The 23,426-nt window shown below is 47.9% G+C and overlaps 1 protein-coding gene across 1 annotated transcript in view; it reads left to right on the top strand.

The window, feature by feature from the left end:
* Positions 1-23,426, top strand: part of LOC100916248 (coagulation factor VIII) — a 122,482-nt gene that overhangs the window by 75,420 nt on the left and 23,636 nt on the right. The window contains exons 15-18 of the mRNA XM_031944727.1: positions 3,983-4,136; positions 8,790-9,002; positions 9,940-10,168; positions 10,469-10,817. Of these exons, the coding sequence (XP_031800587.1) occupies positions 3,983-4,136; positions 8,790-9,002; positions 9,940-10,168; positions 10,469-10,817 (945 nt within the window). The remainder of the gene's footprint in view (positions 1-3,982; positions 4,137-8,789; positions 9,003-9,939; positions 10,169-10,468; positions 10,818-23,426) is intronic.

Here is a 23,426-nt window from a genome sequence, read left to right as displayed (position 1 = left end):
CTGGCTGAAGGAATTGGGATTATTTACCTGGAAAAAGAGATGACCGAAAAGAACGTGAGAGCCACCTTAGCTCTCTTATCTGTCATGTGAGCGGGAGATCATTTTCTTTTGCAGAGCCCCAGGACACAACTAAGGATAGGGAGGAAAAACATGTCAAAGTCAGAGTTTAATATAGCATAAGGGAGAAGTATCAAAGGACTGGAACTCAGAAAAGGTCCCCATTGTTAAAAAAACAAAACAAAACAAAACTGGCTAGAGCTATGACCTTGTCTTCAATTCCAGGCAAAGTCTCAGAATGTATTAATAAGGCAGAGAGTATGAGCATTTGGAACAAGAAAGCATGGTCGTGAAGATAAGTGTGGCTTCATCCAGAGCAGGGCGTGTCAGAGTTAGTCCATTTTCTTTTCTGGGGGGCAATTGGAGGTCGGGACTTGCCCAAGTCACATAGCTAGTAAGCTGTCTGAACTGGATTTGAACTCGAGTCCTCCTGACTCCAGAACGGTGCTCTGTCCACTGAACCCCTACATTTCCTTTTGGGATTGGGTTACTAGCCTGAGAGATCAGGTGAATGTGGAGGTATAGCATACTGGTTTTAAGAAAGGCATTTGTACCAGTGGCATGAAGTCTGTCGTCTAACACACAGCCCAGGTCTTGCGTGGAAAAGCATTGTCATTGAATTGAGTTAAAACGTATGAGCATAAAAGGAGCTAGTGAGGAGGTAGCTGAGCAACCCAACAACTACAGCAGCACCCATGGTACCATGTGCACTTTGGAGAGCCTCTGTGGAGGACTTCGGGGAGAACAAGGCCAAGAATGACTCAGGGTGAGGGAGCATGAGATGATCTGCTCTCTGTATCCTGGAGAAATAATCACAGGCTTGCCATTAAATATCCATATGAGTGTTGAGATTGGTGCTCAGAACAAGAGAAATGGCGGTCTCTCTTGTCCTCCACCCTGTTGGGCCACTCCCGGAGCGTTCTGTTCATCACAGCTGTGACGGTTTAGGAAAGACATTGCCAAGCTGGCCAGCAGCCAGAGGAGAGTGACCAGGATGGTGGGAAGAATGCACATTTATGACCAGGAGAATGGCCCCCAAAAGAAGAGATCCTAAATGGACAGCCAGGATATGTGCTGATTCCTAGGAACTAAAAAACAACCCAGGAGAAGGTCTTCATTCTCAATGGAAGGCAGTGGAATCACAGCAGGATGGTCCTGAATGGTACGAGAAAAATAAGAATCTTCAAAGCAGAATGTATGGCCTCTGCAGGAGAAATAATTAGCAGAATTGAAAAACTTGAATCTGCTTTAGCAAATCTCTCTAAAGAAACAAAAAGAGAAAGCTTTAATTTTATGAAGAACACAAACTAAAGAAGAAAGTTGTATACAGACCATGAATAAAAAAGTTTAAAATAGACAGAAAAGAGAATTAATGAAGATTAAAGTAAAGAAATTCTTTTAAGAAAAAGACCCTGAATATTTAAAAAAACGAGTAAAATAAATTAAAGGAGAGAATAGTAAGGGAGGATTTTAATCAACCAATGGAGAAAGAAAAAATGGAGAATTAAATTATGTTAAAGGAAAAATGAAAAAGGAATTAATAAGTAAATTCCAAAAACTAGGGGAAAGGATGACAAACTGGATAGAAAAAAATGGGAGAATGTTTTTTAATTTATTAATCTATTTTTGTAACATCCTTTTTTAAAATTTTGAGCTCCAGATTTTCTCTCTCCCCACCCTTTGAGAAGGCAGGTAATATGATACCCTTTATACCTGTTAAAGTCAATCAAAACATTTCTGTATTAGCTGTGTTGGGGAGTGGAAGGAGAAAGGCAAAAAAAAAAAAAAAAGAAAATGAAAAACAGTGTTCTTCAAGCTGCACTCAATTCTCTTTCCAGAGATAAATGGCATTTTTCATTATGAATCCTTTGAAATTACCTTGGATTAACCTTTCTTGTGCAGCAAGATAACTGTATAAATAGGTATACATATATTCTATTTAACATACACTTTAACAGATTTAACATGTATGGGACTACCTGCCATCTAGGGGAGGGGGTGGAGGAAAGGAGGGGAAAAGTTGGAACAGAAGGTTTTGCAAAAATTACCCATGCATGTTTTGTAAATAAAAAACTATAAGAAAAAAAAGAAATTATCTTGGATCATTGCATTGATCAGAATGGCTAAGTTCTTTCATAATTGATCATCATCACTGTATTGCGGTTTCTATGTATAATGTTCTGTTAGTTCTGCTCACTTTACTTTTTGCCCAGTTTGTGTGTGTCTTTCTAGGTTTTTCTGAAATCATCCTGCTCACCGTTTCTTAGAGCACAATAGTATTTCATCACAATCATCTACCAGAACTTGTTCAGACATTCTGTAATTGATGGGCATCCCGAAATTGCCAGTTCTTTGCTGCTATGAAAAGAGCTGCTATGAATTCCATCTGCCTTGTGGATGAGTAGGAAAAACGTCCGCAAGGACTCGAGTGGGGGCTCAGAATTTTTGTACATATGGATCCTTTTCCTTTTTCTTGAGCCTCTTTGGGATACAGACCAAGTGGTGGTATTGCTGGGTCAGAGTATCACCTTTGGGCATATTTCTAAATTGTCCCCCAGAATGGCTGGGCCAGCTCAAAACTCCACCAATGATGTTTTAGTGCCCCTGTAAGTGACACATCCCCCTCAGCATTTGTCATTTTCCTTTTCTGTCACAGCCAATCTGCTAAGTCTGAGGTGGTACCTTGGAACTGTTTTAACTTGCCTATTTCTAATCAGTACTGATTTAAGGCATTTTTTTCATCTGACTGTTTATACCTTTGACATCTTCTGAAAACTGCCTGTTCATATCCTTTGACCATTTATCAGTTAGAGATGGAGAGAGAAATTTAAGGGTAAAAGGAAGAGAACCTATTAAAATAGGGATTCCTTAAAATAAATTAAGCAAAAGTAAACAAGAATATCTTTTTAAATTATAGCTTTTTATTGCTATGGGCATATTTATGTGCGTGGGTAATTTTTACATAAACAATAATATCTTTAAAGAGCATGAGGTTTTTTTTAAAATCCCTGTTCAGAAAAAGAAAGCCATATTAGAAACAAAGATAAAAATATAAACCTAACTCATAATTTTACATGTGAATGGATTAAATAATCCAAGAAAACTAATGTTAGAAATTGAATAAGAAAACAAAACTCCAAAATCTGTTATCAGCATTGTTTAGGAGGTTTTTTCCTCCCTTTTTTCCTTTATAAAATCGTCATATGTGGAATGGGTCTAGTGAATGGAGAGAGGTACTAGAAGAAATTAAGCAATGTAACCACAAATTATAGCACTAAAAAATTTAAGAGTGTAAAAAAAGAAAGAAAAATGTCTGCAAGAATGACTACTTGAGTAGCAGACATTATTATTTCTAAGAGGGATACTCCCCGGAGACTTGTTCTTGAATTTTGACTACTCTTGATCAGGTACAGTCCAGCAATACGGGGGGGATGAACTTGGATAGGTCACTGACAAAACGAGCAAAACCAGGAGAACATCGTACACGGTAACAACAAAATTATGTGATGATCAACTGTGATGGCCTTGGCTCTTCTCAACGATGTGGTGATTCAAGACAATTCCAATAGACTTGGGATAGAAAGTGCCATCTGCATCCAGGGAGAGAACTATTAAGACTGAATGTGGATTGAAGCATAGTATCTGCACCCTTTCTTTCTTGCGGTTTTTTCCCCTTGGGCCTTGTACACGACAAATATGGAAATGTGTTTAAAAGAATTGTACCTATTTAACCTCTTCTCAGATTGCTTGCTGTCTTGAGGAGGGGAGAGGTAAGGGAGGGAGGAAAAAAAAGGTAGAACACAAAGTCTTACAAAAATGAATATTGAAAAGCAAAAGTGGACTAGGAGTACATAAAATCAATGAACTTACTGGGGAAAAAAGGTCACTGACAGTTGCCTGGTTTCTTTCTTTTTTGTTCTGTTAGGGTACAGAATGACAGCGCCTGGAATTATAAGAAAGTGGTCTTCCAAGAATTTGCTGATCATTCCTTTACGGAGCCTCTAGATCGTGGGGAGCTGACTGAACACCTAGGACTCCTGGGGCCATATATCAGAGCAGAAGTTGAAGACTATATTGTGGTGAGTTGAGAAAATATGCATCAGAGGCAAAATCTAACTGACAATGATGACAATGACAATGACCCACCCCCTATGGACTACTTTCCCGACTTGTACCCACACTTATTGATCAGATCAGATCCCTTGTGAGGACTTGAATTTTAATCCTGATGTAGACATTGAATGTGACTTTGGGTGAGCCACTATTCCTCACTATTTCTTCACCTATTAGGGAAAGGGGTGTGTGTGGGGGGGACATTATACATAGTCTGTGTAATACATCCTGAGATTGTTGTCGATCCAATGGATCATGTCTATATAATGGAGGGGATGGGGAGTAAGCAGCAGATCTCACCAGGCTACTCTGGCTGAAGACTATCCTGTAGTCTACCACCCCAGAGCTAAGGATATGCCAAGAAATGTCAGCTATTGTAAGAGAGCTACACCCTAGATCTATTGAGGGTGGGGGAGTCTCTCTTGCCCCCAGTGTTTTCCTACCCCTTGGGAACCCAACTCCCCCCAGATTCTACTGGCCTAGAAAGGTACAAAAGCCCCTTTTTTTCATAGTTCACCCAAGACAGTAGCTGGGTTCAAATGAGAGTAGGGACAGTCAAAAGTAGCATCTTTTCCAAGAGACAGTGAGCCATGTGGAGAGGTCGGCCCTAGAGGCTGCCATAGATGAATGTTCTGGAAAGGAACTCGGAGGGAGAGTTCTTTGGACAGTTTGGATCGGCAAAACAACAGGAAGTGTCTGACTTTGGTGATGGAGCAGGGATAGAAATGGGATGTGGAGAAGAAAATGGCAAACTACTCCAGCATCTTTGCCAGTAAAACCCCAGGGACAATATTGGTGTGCCGTGCTCCATGAAATCCTGGAGAGCTAGACAAGCCTAAATGACTGAATGATCAATGGGGAGAAGATGAACTCAGACTCAATTGCTAAGTCCCTCTTCCCCTCCAGTGACCTTGGTGTATCTTGGCATGGAGGGAGCGAAGACGCAAGTGTGGCTCTGGCTGCATATCTGAGTCAGTTTTTGAGCTCTCCAAACTTGTGTTTTGGCAAGAAGGGCCAGGTCGAGGTACTTGTAAGCATCAAACGTAACAGATGTCTCCCTCGGTTTACTGGTACCGCCTAGCAAAGGCACCAGAAGGCGTTGGGCTCCAAGCCACTTGGAATTGCTTGGATTTTTCCATTTTCATTTAGGATTTTGTGGTAACAGTTAATGTATCTACTTCATCTGAAGTTGATATAAACACATGGATCTCTTACAAACTGATTAGAAAATTACAGTAGAGTTTTACTTATTTATCTTCCTGGAAAAGTCATTGAATTCTCAATGAAGAACTTATTCCTTAAAGGTTTTAAGAACCAAAAGGTTTTTCTTTTTTAAAAAAATCATCTGTTTTCAGCTTGACTGACAACCATTGGCCATTGGACTCACCCAACTTCCTTGGGAACACGAAGCTTCAGTGATGCTTAAAATCTGTGTGACTGGGAAGACTGGGGTTCTGGGTAAAGAGCCCCCCCGGAGACACAGGACCTGAGCCCAAATCCCATGTCTGCTACTTACTCCCTATGTGGCCTTGGCACCTCAGTTCAACTTGTGCTTGGTATAATAAGGATCTTTTGTTCCAAGACCTCCAAGGGCTATTACAGATTTAGAGCTAGGATCTGGTGATTACATAGGAAAGAAGAAAGGGAATGAATATTTATTAAACGTCTATTGTTTTTCAGGCACTCTGCAAAGTGCTTTACAAACATTCTCTCCTAACTTTTGTCTGCTGATACTCCTCTTCTTTCCTCAAGAATTCAGTGCCTGGCTCACAATCTCTCCTCCCAAACTCTGGCCCTCATCCTAGAGATTTCAACACCCATATTGATACTCTCTTAAGTTTTGAGTTCCTTATCTCAAAAGAAACAGGAGATGAGCACATTTAGCTCATCGCTTAGATTAACAAATCTAAGTGTAATAATTTAGCCAAATGTTCACATGGCTTATTTGGGCCTGACCCACGTCAGGTCATCACAAGCTCATATTGATCTGATCAGTCACAGCTGGACAAACTGTAACTTGACCCTAACGTAAGGATGCCACTTTGGTCTTTTTCCAGAATGCAGGCCAAGAACCAACCCATCTTGCCAATTTTCCATAAGCTCCACCTCACTTTAGCTATAAACAAACCCTGACAATCCCTGATCTTATCACCCACAAATGCACCACTTCCATGTTCAGGAATTCTGAAATTTCTTTCTCCGATCAAAATCTGTTGTCATTCCCTTTCTGTAAAGCCCAAACTTTGCTCTTTTTGCACACCATGACCTCCAATCCCTCCACGCCTCATTTCTCTTTCAGACCATCATTTTTGTACTCACCTTTTTTCTCCATCTTGTCCCCTAGTGAGCCAATTCAATGCTACACTGTCCTTTTCTCTTGAGTCCCTTGTCCCTTTTTCTTCTCACCGACCTCATTCTGCCAAACCTTAATCTTGGATCACGCCTACCATTCCCTGCCTTTGCTCTTATTGGTGTGCTGTTGAACACTCAACTGTTCTGACTGGGTCCACTACAAATTTATGTTACATAAACTCAAATGGCCCCTCACTGTTGCTCAGCAATCCTACTATCCCTCCCTCAACAACTCGCTCTCCTATTTTTCATAGACACCCTTCTTCTTTCAAACCTTTTCATCCCTTAACCTTTCATGGTTTCCCTCCCCCAGCTTCTCAGTTGAGAATCTTGCCTTAGATTTTACTGAAAAAATTGAGACTATTCAGAGAGCTCTTTTTTTCTCTCCTCCTTATCTCATCATCTAGATGTCTTCTGCCATTATCTCCTTAGCCCTTGACTTACATGAAATCAGTCTTCTTACCAAGGCCCCCTTCTACCTGCACAATCTATCTCATTTCATGCTGTCTCCTCCAACATCCTTCTTTCATCTCCACTCTTTCACTATCTTCAATCTCTCCCTGTTTACTGGTTCATTCTCTGCTACCTATAAACATGCCCATATTTCCCCATTCTCAATAAACCCTCACTTGGTCTTTCTACCTTTCCTATTATTCGATATCACTCCTGCCTTTTACGCATAAACTCTCTGAAAAAGCCATCTGCAATCCGTGTCTTTGCTTCCTTCCTCTCACTCTCTTCTTAACCCCTTACAATCCATCTTCTGACTTTCTCATTCCACTAAAACTGCTCTCTCCAAAATGACTAATGATCTTATTACCAAATCTAACGGCCTTTGCTTAACCCTCATTCTTTTCAACATCTCTGCATCACCCTCTTGTGCTTGATTCTCTCTCCTTTCTAGGTTTCCAAGACTCCACTCTCTCCTGGTTCTTCCCCTACTCCTCTGACTATTTCTTATCTGAAACCTTCTCCAAGTCACATCCATTAACTGCAGCTATCTCCCAGGGCTCTGTCTTGCAATGTCATTGATCTCATCAGCTCCCACGGATTCAATGATCATTTCCTACTGATGATTCTCAAGTCCCCTCTGATCTTTAGTCTTGCAGACATCTTAAAATTCAGTATGTCCATGGCAGCTAGGTGGAGCACCAGCCTTGGAATCAGGAGGACCCGAGTTCAGATCTGACCTCAGACACTTAACACTTCCTGGCTGTGTGACTCTGAGGAAGTCAATTAACCCCAATTGCCTCAGTCAAAAAAAAAAAAAAGACCTCAATATGTCCAAAACAGAGCTCATTAGCTTTCTATCCATATTTCAAATGCTTTGCTTTTATTCCATATTTTAATATTTAATATTCCATATTTTAAATGTTTTACTTTTGAGATCAGCACCATCTTCCTAGTCCCCCAGGCTCACAACCAAGGAATTATCCTGGCCTTCTCATTATGTCACTTCTCCCATATCCAACTTGTTGCCAAGGCCTGTTGAAGCCATCTTTGCAGTATCTTTTAAATACACCCTCTGCTCTCCCCTGACACCGCCACTCCCCCAATGCAGGCTCTCATCACCTCACATCTGAACTACTGCAGTAGCTGCTGGTGGTTCTGCCTGCCTCACATCATTCCCCACTCTAGTGCATCCTCCATTCAGCAACCAAACGGATTTCCCTAAAGCATAGGTCCCACCATGTTGCCCCACATGCTCATACTCTATAAACTCTTGGTTTGCCATCACTTCCAATATCAAGTACAAAATGCTTCAATTAGCATTCAAGTCCCTCCATCTCCTGACTCCACATGTTTTTTTTCTGACTGGAACACCCTCCCTCTCCATTTCTGCCTCCTGGATTCCCTGGCTCCCTTCAAGTCGCAGCTAAAATTCCATCTTCTGCAGGATATATTCTCTCTTCATTGAAGTGCCTTCTCTTGGAGATTTTCTGCAACTTTTCCTGCCTAATAGCTTGTTTGGACAAAGTGGTTTGCATGTTGTCTTCCTCATAGAATATGAATAGAATGTGTTTTGCCTATCTTCCTCAATACAGGCAGTCGGTGATATTTATTTACTGACTGACCTAGGATGCAAAGTAGAGAGGAGATGTGGGCAGATCCAGGAACCCTCAGAGGTCTGGAACTGAGTGAAAGGACCCAGGGAAAACAGCCATGAAAGTGGGAGTCGTTGAGGGGAGCAGGCTAATTTAATAAGAAATGTGCTTGGGGATCTTACTTCTTTCTGTGGAGATGTTTGTATTCTTTCTGTGTTGCAGGTCACCTTCAAGAACCAGGCTTCCCGGCCTTACTCCTTCTATTCTAGTCTCATTTCCTATGAGGAACATCAGGGGCAAGAAAGTGACCTTAGAAAGAAAGAGGTGAAACCTGAAGAGACTAAAACATATTCTTGGAAGGTGGAGCCCCATATGGCACCCACTGACAAGGAGTTTGACTGCAAAGCCTGGGCCTATTTCTCTGATGTTGACCTGGTAAGGGAAGGGCTGTTACTAACTAGCTAATACTAAACTAGCTAATATCTCATCTAGAAGTAAAATGTTTGGAATGGTGTGGCGTGCCAACATTGGCGTAAGGTCTGCCCGACACATGCCCGTGGAGATGACGAGAGATTGGGTATGCCAATAATGATTCTGTGATTCAGTGTTAGTGTTCAAAGTTCGATGCCAGCTTGGTGGGCATGTCCAGTTTGTCTAGTCTGGCCGTCCTACATTTTGATCAAGGACTTAGCTAAAGCCATAAGTGGCCTGCTCATCAAATCTGAAGAGGACAAAACAAATTTGTAGGGGAGGAAAATATACAATAACAGGCAGGATCTTGACAGGCTAGAAAATCGGACTGAATCACAGAGGATGAAACCTGGTAAGTGTAAAGTCTTTCATTTAAGTTCAAATAATCAACTTCATACATATACAAGATGATGTAAGTCTGGATGGATAGCAGTTCATCTCAAAAAGCTCTGGGAGTTTTATTGGGCTCAATATTCAAAAAGTGTTCAAAAATAGGGAGTTAAGAGTCCCACTATACTTTATTCCATTCAGACTTTGTCTAGAATATTGGGCTCATTTTGAAGCACTGAGTTTTAAGAAGGACATTGGATGCTTGACAGTCCCAAGGAGGATGACCAGCAGACTGTGGATCAAGGCTTCCTGGAGTAGCACAATGGAACTCTTCTCTGATCTCAGCTGCTGCCTGAAAAAGCACCAGTGAAGTGTCATTTTTTTCTGTTTCCAGGATTCACAGAGCCCTGGGAAGGATAATAGACGAGGTTAAAGTGCAGACCTTCCCATTTTGTTGAATGCTAGACACAGTAGAAAGAAAACAGGATTTGGAGTCAAAAGATCTCATGGGAGATCCTATTTCAGTGACCTTTTTGGTCCTCAGGGTTTTTATTTTTTCTTGCTTTCTCAGGAAAAAGATCTACACTCCGGGCTGATTGGGCCAATACTGATCTGTCACCCTAACAAACTGAACCCCTCTCATGGCAGACAGTTGACCGTCCAGGAATTTACTCTGTTCTTCACCATCTTTGATGAGACCAAGAGCTGGTATTTTACTGAGAACATGGAGAGGAACTGCAAGCCTCCATGCAAGGTCCAGGTGGATGATCCTGGTTTTCAAAGGAACCACCGCTTTCATGGTAAGAAAGGACTGTAGCCATGTGCGTCTTATGCCAGAATGTGCTCCCCAAGTAAGCTGCTGCTGCTGCAGCCACTGAAGCCTCATGATAACCTTTGTAGGGTTATGTTTACTTGACATTTGTGGCTACAAAGCACTGGGGCTATCTCTTGGATGTAGAGGCAGCATCTTTCCAACTACAAATGTCACCATTGGTCTATTTTGCAGTCCTCCATCTCTAGCTTTCTGCATAATTTGAGCCTCTTACTCTCCAGCTTCTCCGGTAGGTCAAACTCATCTTCCCTGTGTTTTCCTTCTCCAGCAATCAATGGTTACGTGAAGGATACATTGCCTGGCTTGGTGATGGCTCAGCACCAAAGGATCCGGTGGTATCTGCTGAGCATGGGCAGCAATGAAAATATTCACTCTATCCACTTCAGTGGCCAAGTGTTTACTGTGCGGACCAAGAAAGAATACAAAATGGCGGTCTACAATCTCTATCCTGGTATGAACTGGCCCATGGTGCTGCCGTTGACTGGGGTGCCCTCCTTCCTCCTTTTTCCTACTCCTTCCCCTATTTCAAAACAACTTGAGATGAACTTGCTTGTCCCAGGAACCCTTTGCCGACTGACTCCACCCAACTGGCATCATAAATCTCTTCCACACTCTTAGTGAAAATGTGCATTAGTTTGTATTGTAGGAACTTGTACTTGGGGATCTCTCATATGGCATATGTTCACAAATCTTTCTGCATGGATGTGTGTATAGCTGTGAGTGGCTGAATATATGTATGTATGTATGTGTGTATGTATGTCTCCTGTGTTCCCAATGAGTTTGATTAATCTGAGGCACTGAAGTACAGATAGAAAAACAGGATTAAAAGAAAGGAAACCCCATGGGATCCGGCCACCCAAAAAAGGGGAAGGGCCCCAAGGGAAAAAAAGCCTGGGAAATCCAAAGAAAAGGGGTCGGGGAAAGACTCAGGGAAAAACCCAAAACAGGGGAACCCCAAAAGGAAAACCCCATGGGGCCCCCGCAAAGGATCAAAAGGGGACCCCAAGAAAAAGGCCAGGAAAGGGCCCCTTTGGGAAAGCCCCAAAAGGGGAAAAAGGGGGGGCCAAAGAACCCCATGGGAGGGGCAAAGACAAGGAAAAAAAGGGGGAAAGACCCCCAAAAGGGAAAAGACCCCGGGAAAAAGAAAACCCCCAAGGGAAACCCAAAAAAACCCCAAAAAGGAAAAGAAGATCGGGGAAGAAAACCCCAAAAGGGGCAAGACCTCAGGGAACCCCCAATAGGGAAGAACCAAAACCCTGGGGGAAATAGGGAAGAACCCCGGTAGGCACAGATTACAGGAAGACGGAAGAAACCCCATGGGGAAGAAGAACCGGAGACGGAACCACCAAGGAAAACCCAAGGAACCCTCCACAGGACAGGAGGACCAGGTGGGAAGGACCTCATGGGATCCGGGCGAAAAGACCCGGGAGACCCCAAAGAAAATAGGGAACCTAAGGGATCAACAGGAAATAGGGAAAGACCCGGGGAAACCAGGAAGACCAAACCAGGGAAAGACCCGGAAGGGAGCCCCCCAAGAACGGGGATCTAGGATAGGAAGTTAAAGAAGGGAAAGACCAAGGGGGCCCCAGGGTCCGGAGAACCCCCGAAAGATCTAGGGGACAAGGAAGACCAGGGGAACGGGAAATCATGGGGGAACCTTGGGGAACCCAGACTTGGGGCCAAGGAAAGAATCCCCCATGAGGAACAGCAAGAAAGGACAGGAAGAAAACCCAGAAGCCCCAGATTCAGGGCAAGACCAGGACACACACGGAAAGATCTAGGAAAACCGACCAGGGGCCAAAGAACTAGGAAGACCAAAAAGAGATCAGGGAAACCCAGGGAGCCCATAGGGATCTAAGGCGACCCAAGGACGGGAAGACCTTCAGGGATCGGAAGGACCTACAAGGAAACCCAAGGACTAAGGGATCAGGGACAGAGACAGGGAAGAAACCCCCAAAACCAAGAGACAAGGAAGACCGGAAGAAGACCCCGAAAGGACCCAGGACAAACTAGCAGAGAACCCAGGAGACCGGGCAACCCCAGGAAGCAGGGGAAGAGACCCAAGGAAGTCCCGGGAAGACCCAAAGATCCAAGGAAACCTGAAAGAGCCCCCAGGAAACAGGGAAAGGAAAAGACCCCTGGGAAAGTTAACCAGGAAGTGAAGAGACCTTCAACTGGAAGACCAGGAAAGAGGAAAAATACCAGGGAAGCCAGAAGGAACTGGGAAAGAACGGGGCAAGGACCTAGGGAAACCAAGGGAAGAGACCCCTGAGACCAAACATACGAGAAGACCCCAAAGGGGACAGACAGGACGGAATCGGGGAAGACCTAAAAAACCACAGGGGATCAAGGGCTACACGAAACAGGGGGAAGGAAGATCCGGAATTGGAAGCAGGAAGAGACCCCTAGGGCCAGACACATAATCAGGGACCCCCAGGAAATCGGGAAGAAGCACGGAAGGGACTGGCAAACCCAGGGAAGACCACAGGAGGAGACCCAGGAAGGTCCAGAGACACCACAGGACTGGGGAAGACCAGGATGAGAAGCACTATAGGGAGAAGCCAAGTAGACAAATCAAAAGACCAAGGAATCGGACTCAGGAAGAGACCCCAAGCAGGGGACAAACAGACTCAGGAGACAGGGGTGGAAATCGGAATCTGGGAGACCGGGAAGAGACCCCACTAGGGATCCAGGGCCAGGCTAAGGAACCAGGGAAAAGACCCCAAGGGAGCAGGCACAGACTCAGAAGACCCCCCAAAGGAAACCCCAAACCGGCAAAAAGGAAAGAAGAGGACCTAGGACCGAACAAAAGAAGCCCCCCATAGGGGAAGCTAAGGGTAAGAGACAAAGACCATAAGAAAGACCTACAGACCAGGGACAACCAAAGATAGAGAGGACAGAAGGGGAAGTACAAGGAGACCCATGGGATCAGGGCAAGAACCACAGGAAAAAAGAGGGCCCACGGAAACCCAAGGGAAGAGACCCCCAAGGACCAGGGAAAGAAGACCAAGAGACCAGGGCAAACCCAAGGAAACCCAGGGAACAGGCACAGGGAGCCAGGGAAGACCCCATGGATCGGAACAAGGAAGAGCCCCGGGAAGACCGGGAAAGAAGCAGGAAAGACCCGGCTGGGATTAGGAAGACCATAAGAACCCCCCAAGGGACCAAGGAAGACAAAACCCAGGGAAACCCCATAGACCAAAAGAGAAAGACCCCCAAGGATCGGGCACGATACAGGAAGAAGGGAAAACCCCAAAGACGGGGAAGACCAGAAGCCCCCATGGAATCAGGACCACCTAGATTAGAAAAGAACAAGGCCCCCCATAGACCGGGAAAGACCAAGGCAGGAAACCCCAGGAAAGCAGGATCCAGGAAAGAAAACCAAAGATCAGGGCAGAGTTCTGGCAGGGAAACCAGGGAAGGCCTGGGATCAGGAAGAAAAACCCCCATAGACCGGGCAGACCAAAGACAGGGGAAGGAAACAGGAAAAGACCCAATTAGAAACCCCCAGGGATCGGCACAGACCAAGAAGAAGGGAAACCCCCATAGAGTCTGGGCAAGACCACAGGAAAGACCCCCAAGGGTCACCAGCAGACAGAACGGAAACCATAGGGATCCGGGACGACTACAGGAGAATAGGGTAAAGACCCAGCAGGGAATAGACCAAGGAAAGAAGAAGGAAACGGGAAAACCGCCCAGATCAGGAAGACCCCTGGAAGGAGCCCCAAGAGACCTGGGACAGAACGGAAATAAAGAACCCAGGCTCGGGACAGAAGGAAACCCAGGGAACCAGGGAAACCCACAAGGAAACCCAAGGGGAAAGATTAACAGGAAGATAGGAAGACCCAGACACGGGCAAGGGAAAGAGACCATGGGAAGAGTCAAGGGACCAGGACCCAGGAATTAACCAGGGACCAAGGAAAAAGAAGATTAGGAAGACCTCCAAGGAGACCCGGGAAGAAAGATAGGAGGAGAACCCCATGGGAAGAGAAGCCAAGGAGAAACCTCTGGGGAAGGGAAGGACCCAAGATAACTCAGGAGACCAGGGAAGAGACCCCCATGGGATCGGGGCCAGAAAGGAAGACAAAGGGAGAAGGACCCAGGGAAGGGAACCCCTTAAGGATCAGGGCAAGACCCAGAAAAGGGACCCAAACCAAGGAGACGGTAAGAGAGAACCCCCATAGGAACAGGGAACAGGAAACAAGAACCCCAAGGGGACAAGACAGAACAACGGGAGTACCAGAGAGACAGACCCAAGGAAAGAAGACCCCTATTAAATGGGGAACTAAGGAAGACCAAAGACCCCAGGGAGAAACAGACAGGAAACCAGGAGAAAAGCCCCCTGGATCAGGGAGACACAAGAGGGAACCCCCCAGGAGGCTGACACAGAGGGAAAGACCCAAGGGATCGGAAGACCTCCAGGAAGATCGGGACAGACCCAAGGATCTGGGAAGAAGCCCATAGGACCCAGGCCAACACAGGAAGACAGGGAAGAACCCATAGGATCCGGGGCACAGAACCAGGAAGACTCCCAAGAGACCAACAGCAATGGGCACAGACCTCAGGAAAACCGGGGACCAGAAGACCTCCAAGGGGATGGGCCGAAAGAAGGAAAAGAACCAAGAACAAGGCCAGAGGACCCCTAAGGATCGAGGGACCACTAAGGAAGACCAGGGAAGAGACCCTCCAAAAGGAAAAAACCCCCGGATAGACAAACCCAGAAAGAAGACCCCCAGGGTTAAAGCCCACAGACAGGGACAGGAACTAGGGAACCCCATAGGGATCGGGCACCAACCTACAGGAAGACGGAAGAGACCCCCGATCTGGGCAGACGGACAGAAAACCCCCAAGGATCGGGAAACTACAGGAAGATGGGAGGACCCCCATAGGACCGGGCCCAATGAACAGAGGCCAAGACAGGAAGGACCCCATAGGGATACGGCCGAGATCCAGGAAGATCAGGAAAGACCCCACTAGGGACAGAACCCCACAGACGGGAAAACCCCAAGGATCCAGGGCAAGATACGGAATGAGACCCTTGGGCCAGGCCACAGGAACCAAAGGCCCCGGGAGGGACCCCCAAGAACCCGGAAAGAACCCAGGGATCAGGAAACCCCCCAGGACGAAAGGAACGGAAAGGAAACCCCGAGGGCTAGACACAGGAGTAAGGAAAGACCCGGAAGACCCTAGGAAAGGCAAAGCCAGAAGAGATTCCTTGGGACCAAGGAAGACCGGGAAAGAGAAATCCCAATAAAATACGGGCAAGATCTAGGGAAAACGGGAGGAGAACCCTGGAGGACCAGGCAAGGGAAAGAGAAATTACCGAAAGGGATAAGGAAGACCCCAAGGATGGAAGACCTACAGGAAGAGCCCCAAGATCAGCCAAGAAAAAGGAAGACAAGGGGGGAAGGAGAAGAGACCAGGGGACTGAACAGAAAAGGCAGGGAAGACTCAGGAAGATCCCTGGAAGGACCGGAAGCAGGCGGGCAGAAAACAGCCAAAGCCCAGAAAAGGCAGGATGGGCCCGAACAAGGAACCCAAGACCACCGAAAGGGGCCCCAATCGAAGGTCCGAAGATCGGGAAAAGGCCCACGCACAAAAGGGGCCCCATAGGGTCAATTAAGAAGGGAAAAAGGCATAATCAGGAAGGCCAAGAAACCAAGGGAAGGAGACCCCCAGGGACGAAGCCAAATCGGGAACAAAGACCCCAAGGACGCAAGATCTGGGAAATAGGGAAAACCGGGAATCAGAGGAACCCTCGAAGACCGGGGAAAGACCCTGGAAAATCAGAAAAGAACCCCCAGAGCCCCGGGCACAACCACAGAAATCCCGCCAAGATCAGGGACACGACTCAGGGATAAGGAAGAAACTGAACCAAAGACCTGGAAGGGACCGAAAGGAACAAGGGAAAAAATGTGGGAAAGCCCAAGGCGGCCAGAAAAGGTAAAGGTTTGGAGGCAAAGAACCCAAAGGATTGGGAACTGAAGGCAACGAAACAGAGAAAATCCAGAAGGAAGACAACTGAGAAGGGAACTTAAGAATCGGGAGGGCCAGAACAAAACAAGAGGGGAACCAAGGAAACAGGGGAAAAGGAAGTCAGGGACAAGGGCAGGGAACAGGAACAGACCCATAGACAGGCACAATAAGGGTGGAAAGGACCAAGAGGAGGGAAAAAAAATCAGGGAGTAGGTCTGGCCCAACTGAAGGTTGGGTTGTAGGAAGCAAAGAAGGTTTGTTGGGAATATCATAATTTGTAAATTGGCGGAGGGGAAAAGGACACACCTAAGAGCATTTAAACCCTTGAGCAGAAATTAGAGGGGCAAGGGGCCCATGTCCAAAGCGAATTGACACCCTAAGGGGAAAAGGTCAAACCAAAAGAGAGTTCAAACGGATTTCAGGATTTGGAAACAATGGTTTAAAGAGAGGGCAATCAAATTGAAAGGAAATGGGAGGCACAAAACTGATAAAAAAAAAGTTACAAGTGCCCAAGTAAGGAAATTTAGTTCCAGTTAATGGGCCTGGCTTTGAACCTAAAGTTATGAAAGGCCAAAGCAATTCAGGCCTAAAATTAAGGCTGGCTTTAATTCTTGATCTGAAAACGTCTAATACCAAGCCAAAAATCTTTAAGATCCTGGTCCTTTCCCAAATCCAAAAGAACAGGAATTCTGTAATCTGTTCAGTTAAAATAATACAAGGCCAAAAAGAAGGCCCAAGGATAGCCAGAAAGGTTTCCCAAAGACAGGCCAACCAGGCAAGTCCCTTTAGGACAGGAAATTCCCATCCCGTAAGCCCCTCTAGTTCAAAGGACACCCCAAGGAGAATTTCATCATAAGGTCTCCCCCATTCCACAAGGATCCCTCCTGCCATTGGGAAAGTGCCCTTAAAATCCAATCTTCAAATTTCTTCCAATCCGGAACTTCTTTAAGGAACTTAGTCCTTTTCCGGATAATAGAAACTTTACTTATATTTGGGACCCCCAAAGAATAAAACCCCTAATTATCCGACCTCGGCACGCCCCCTGTCCCAAAATGCAAGGCAACCAGAGCCCCAGGACCCTGGTTTTCCCACTAAGAAAATTTCCTGTCCAACACCCTCGGGTTCTGCAAACCGGATCTACAGGAAGATCGGGAACTAAGATCCTCACACTAAGAGATTATGAGAGACCTTCCATGGAGATTAGGGCAAGGAAGAGAAAAAAAGGAGGCCCAAGGAAACTGGGCAAGACCGCCAACGGAAAGTCTCCTAGGCTGGCCCAGAGACCCCATGGAAAACCGGGAGAGATGACAGAAGTCGGAAGAGACCCCTAGGGATCGGGGCACAGACCTGGAAGAGACCCCCATGAGATCCAGGGCACAGATTACAGGAAGAACCGCCATAGGATCACGACAGATCGGAAGACAGGAAGAGACCCCATAGGGATCCGGGACAGATCTACAGGAAGACCAGGGAAGAGACCCCTTAGGGATCCCAAACAGACCTACAGGAGGCCAGGGAAGAGCCTAGAGATCCAAGGACAGAATCAGGAAGAGGCCCCTATGGGATCAGGGCACCGACCTACAGGAAGGCCAGGGGAACAGACCTCCATGTATCGGGATAGACCAAGAAGAGACCCCATAGGGATCTAAAGCAAGATCTAAGGAAGATCGGGAAAGACTATAGGGATACAGACACAGATCTACAGGAAGATCAGGGGAAGAGACCCGCCATAGGGATCCGGGCACAGACTACAGGAAGACCAGGAAGAGATGCCCCACTAGGGATGGGCCCAGAGATCTACAGGAAGTTCCGGCGAAGACCCCATAGGATCTGGGCAAGACCTACAGGAAGGACTCTAGGGATCTAGAGCATGGACTAAAGGAAGACAGAAAGAGCCCCCATAGGGATCTTGGGCACAAATCTACATGAAAGACCCTCCATAGGGATCCAAGGGCAAAGATCCAGGAAAACCAGGAAGAAAGCCCCATAGAGATCCAGGCACTGATAATAAAGAACCCCCAGGTATCCAGGGCACAGACCACGGAAGACCAACACATAGGATCTGGGGCACAAACCTACAGGAAGAGACCCCCCATATGGACCAGGCACAGATCTAAGGAAGACAGGGAAGACACACCATGGGATCTGGGGCATAGACCTACATTAAGAGACACCCCATAGGGATCCGGGGCACAGATCTATAGGAAGATCAGGGGAAGAGACCCCCCATAGAGATCTGGGGCAGAGACCTACAGGAAGAGACCCCCCAATGGAATCCAGGGCACAGATCTACAGGAAACCAAGAAAACCCCCATAGGGATCTGGGCACAAGATCACAAAGATCTGGGAAGAGACGCCCACCCTAGGACACAGACCTACAGGAAGAGACCCTCCATAGGGATCCAGAGCATAGATCTACAGGAAGTTCAGGGGAAGAGACCTCTCATTGGGATCCGGGGCACAGACCTACAGGAAGAGACCCCCCCCTATAGAGATCCAGGGCACACACCTACCGGAAGATCAGGGGAAGAGACCCCCCCATAGAGATCCGGGGCACAGATCTACAGGAAGACCAGGGGAAGAGAAGCCCCCATAGAGATCCAGGGCACAGAACTACAGGAAGAGACCCTCCCATAGGGATCTAAAGCACAGATCTACAGGAAGATCAGGGGAAGAGACCCCCCCTATAGGGATACAGAGCACAGATCTACAGGAAGATCAGGGAAGAGACCCCCATAGGGATCCTGGGCACAGACCTACAGTAAGACCAGGGAAGAGATCCCACTAGGGATCCGGCACAGACTGGAAGATCAGGGAAAGACCCCCTAGAGATCTGGGGCACAAACTTATAGGAAGATCAGGGGAAGAGACCGCGCCCCATTGACATCCAGGACACAGTGCTACAGGAAGAGACACCCCAATAGAGATCCAGGGCACAGACCTACAGGAAGATCAGGGAAACAGACCCCCCCCAGAGATCCACCCATATTGATCCGGGACAAGCACGTAGGGACATGAGACACCCCATAGAGACAGCATAGACATACAGGAAGAGACCTCCATAGGGATCTGGGGCACAGACCTACAGAAAGAGACCCCCCCAGAGGAACCAGGGAACAGATCTACATGAAGACCAGGAGAATAGACCCCCCCCATAGGGATCTGGGCCACAGACCTACAGGAAGATCAGGGGAAAAGACCGCCCCATAGAGATCTGGGGCACCGAGCTACAGAAAGAGAACCCCCCATAGGGATTGGTGGCACAGATCGACAGGAAGATCAGGGGAAGAGACCCCTGAAAAGAGATCCGGGGTACAGACCTACAGGAAGAGATTCCCCATGGGGATCCAGGGCACAGATCTACAGTAAGATCAGGGGAAGAGACCCCCCCCAATTGAGATCCGGGGCAGAGACCTAGGAAGACACCCCGCATAGGGATCCAGGGCACAGATCTACAGGAAGACCAGGGAAGACCCCCATAGAGTCCTGGGACGGCCCAGGAGGCCCCCAATTGATCCGGGCAGAGACTAAGGAAACATGGGAATAGACCCCATAGGGATCCTGGCAAAACTACAGGAAGATACCTCAGGGATCGGGGCACAGTCTACGGAAGACAGGGAAGAGACCCCCAGGGAACAGGCACAGATCTACAGGAAGATCAGGGGAAAGACCCCCTAGGGATCCCTGGCACAAGACTACAGGAAGACCAGGAAGAATGCCCCACTAGGAAGGCAGAATCTACAGGAAGTTCAGGCGAAAGACCCCAAATCCTGGGGACACCACAGAAGAGACCCCATAGGATCCTGAGCATGGACATAAGGAAGACAGGGAAAGCCCCATGGGGATCTTGGCACAGATCTACATGAAGAGACCCTCCCATAGGATCAAGGAAGATCTACAGGAAAACCAGGGAGAGAAGCCCAAGAGGTCAGAGCACTGATAATAAAGAACCCCCCCCCAGAGATATCCAGGGCACAGACCTACAGGAAGACACAACACATAGGGATCTGGAGCACAAACCTACAGGAAGAGACCCCCCCCCATATAGACCCAGGGCACAGATCTACAGGAAGATCAGGGGAAGACACACCCATAGGGATCTGGGGCATAGACCTACATTAAGAGACACCCCATAGGGATCCGGGGCACAGACCTACAGGAAAATCAGGGGAAGAGGACCCCCCCCATAGATATCCGGAGCACAAACCTACAGGAAGAGACCCTCCACAGGGATCCGGGGCACAGATCTACAGTAAGATCAGGGGAAGAGACCCCCCCAATTGAGATCCGGGGCAGAGACCTACAGGAAGAGACTCCCCATAGGGATCCAGGGCACAGATCTACAGGAAGACCAGGGGAAGAGACCCCCCCATAGAGATCTGGGACAGAGACCTACAGGAAGAGACCCCCCCCAATTGGAATCCACGGCACAGATCTACAGGAAGATCAGGGGAAGAGACCCCGCCATAGGGATCCTGGGCACAGATCTACAGGAAGACCAGGGGAAGAGATGCCCCACTAGGGATCCCAGGCACAGATCTACAGGAAGACCAGGGGAAGAGAAGCCCCCATAGAGATCCAGGGCACAGAACTACAGGAAGAGGCCCCCTATAGGGATCTGGGGCACCGACCTACAGGAAGGCCAGGGGAACAGACCTTCCATAGTGATCTGGGATATAGACCTACAGAAAGAGACCCCCCCATAGGGATCTAAAGCACAGATCTACAGGAAGATCAGGGGAAGAGACCCCGCCATAGGGATCCTGGGCACAGACCTACAGGAAGACCAGGGGAAGAGATGCCCCACTAGGGATGCCAGGTAGAGATCTACAGGAAGTTCAGGCGAAAAGACCCCCCATAGAGATCTGGGGCACAGACCTACAGGAAGAGACCCCCCCCATAAGGATCTAGAGCATGGACGTAAAGGAAGACCAGGGGAAAAGACCCCCCCATGGGGATCTTGGGCACAGATCTACATGAAGAGACCCTCCCATAGGGATCCAAGGCAAAGATCTACAGGAAAACCAGGGGAAGAGAAGCCCCCATAGAGATCCAGAGCACTGATAATAAAGAACCCCCCCCCAGAGATATCCAGGGCACAGACCTACAGGAAGACACAACACATAGGGATCTGGAGCACAAACCTACAGGAAGAGACCCCCCCCCATATAGAACCAGGGCACAGATCTACAGGAAGATCAGGGGAAGACACACCCATAGGGATCTGGGGCATAGACCTACATTAAGAGACACCCCATAGGGATCCGGGGCACAGACCCAAGGAAAATCAGGGGAAGAGGACCCCCATAGATATCCGGAGCACAAACCTACAGGAAGAGACCCTCCACAGGGATCCGGGGCACAGATCTACAGTAAGATCAGGGGAAGAGACCCCCCCAATAGAGATCCGGGGCAGAGACCTACAGGAAGAGACTCATAGGATCCAGGGCACAGATCTACAGGAAGACCAGGGAGGCCCCCCCCATAGAGATCTGGGACAGAGACCTACAGGAAGAGACCCCCCCAATTGGAATCCAGGGCAGAGATCTACAGGAAACCAAGGGAATAGACCCCCCATAGGGATCTGTGGCACAAACCTACAGGAAGATACCTGCCATAGGGATCCACGGCACAGATCTACAGGAAGATCAGGGGAAGAGACCCCCCTATAGGGATACAGAGCACAGATCTACAGGAAGATCAGGGGAAGAGACCCCGCCATAGGGATCCTGGGCACAGACCTACAGGAAGACCAGGGGAAGAGATGCCCCACTAGGGATCCCAGGCACAGATCTACAGGAAGATCAGGCGAAAAGACCCCCCCATAGAGATCTGGGGCACAGACCTACAGGAAGAGACCCCCCCCATAGGGATCTAGAGCACAGACGTAAAGGAAGACCAGGGGAAAAGCCCCCCCATGGGGATCTTGGGCACAGATCTACATGAAGAGACCCTCCCATAGGGATCCAAGGCAAAGATCTACAGGAAAACCAGGGGAAGAGAAGCCCCCATAGAGATCCAGAGCACTGATAATAAAGAACCCCCCAGAGATATCCAGGGCACAGACCTACAGGAAGACACAACACATAGGGATCTGGAGCACAAACCTACAGGAAGAGACCCCCCCCCCCATATGACCAGGCACAGATCTACAGGAAGATCAGGGGAAGACACACCCATAGGGATCTGGGGCATAGACCTACATTAAGAGACACCCCATAGGGATCCGGGGCACAGACCTACAGGAAAATCAGGGGAAGAGGACCCCCCCCATAGATATCCGGAGCACAAACCTACAGGAAGAGAGACCTCCAAGGGATCCGGGGCACAGATCTACAGTAAGATCAGGAAAGAGACCCCCCCAATTGAGAATCCGGGGCAGAGACCTACAGGAAGAGACTCCCCATAGGGATCCAGGGCACAGATCTACAGGAAGACCAGGGGAAGAGACCCCCCCATAGAGATCTGGGACAGAGACCTACAGGAAGAGACCCCCCCAATTGAATCCACGGCACAGGATCTACAGGAAGATCAGGGAATAGACCCCGCCATAGGGATCTGGGGCACCGACCTACAGGAAGACCAGGGGAAGAGATGCCCCACTAGGGATCCCAGGCACAGATCTACAGGAAGACCAGGGGAAGAGAAGCCCCCATAGAGATCCAGGGCACAGAACTACAGGAAGAGGCCCCCTATAGGGATCTGGGGCACCGACCTACAGGAAGGCCAGGGGAACAGACCTTCCATAGTGATCTGGGATATAGACCTACAGAAAGAGACCCCCCCATAGGGATCTAAAGCACAGATCTACAGGAAGATCAGGGGAAGAGACCCCGCCATAGGATCCCTGGGCAACAGACCTACAGGAAGACCAGGGGAAGAGTGCCCCACTAGGATGCCAGGTAGAGATCTACAGGAAGTTCAGGCGAAAGACCCCCATAGAGATCTGGGGCACAGACCTCAGGGAGACCCCCATAAGGATCTAGGCATGGACGTTAAGAAAGACCAGGGAAAAGACCCCCATGGGGATCTTGGGCACAGATCTACATGAGAGACCCTCCCATAGGGATCCAAGGCAAAGATCTACAGGAAACCAGGGAAGAAGCCCCATAGAGATCCAGAGCACTGATAATAAAGAACCCCCAGAGATATCCAGGGCACAGACCTACAGGAAGAGACAACACATAGGGATCTGGAGCACAAACCTACAGGAAGAAACCCCCCCCCATATAGAACCAGGGCACAGATCT

This window comes from Sarcophilus harrisii, chromosome X (genome assembly GCF_902635505.1).
Source record: "Sarcophilus harrisii chromosome X, mSarHar1.11, whole genome shotgun sequence".
NCBI lineage: Eukaryota > Metazoa > Chordata > Mammalia > Dasyuromorphia > Dasyuridae > Sarcophilus > Sarcophilus harrisii.
This window is presented reverse-complemented; position numbering and strand designations above follow the sequence as displayed.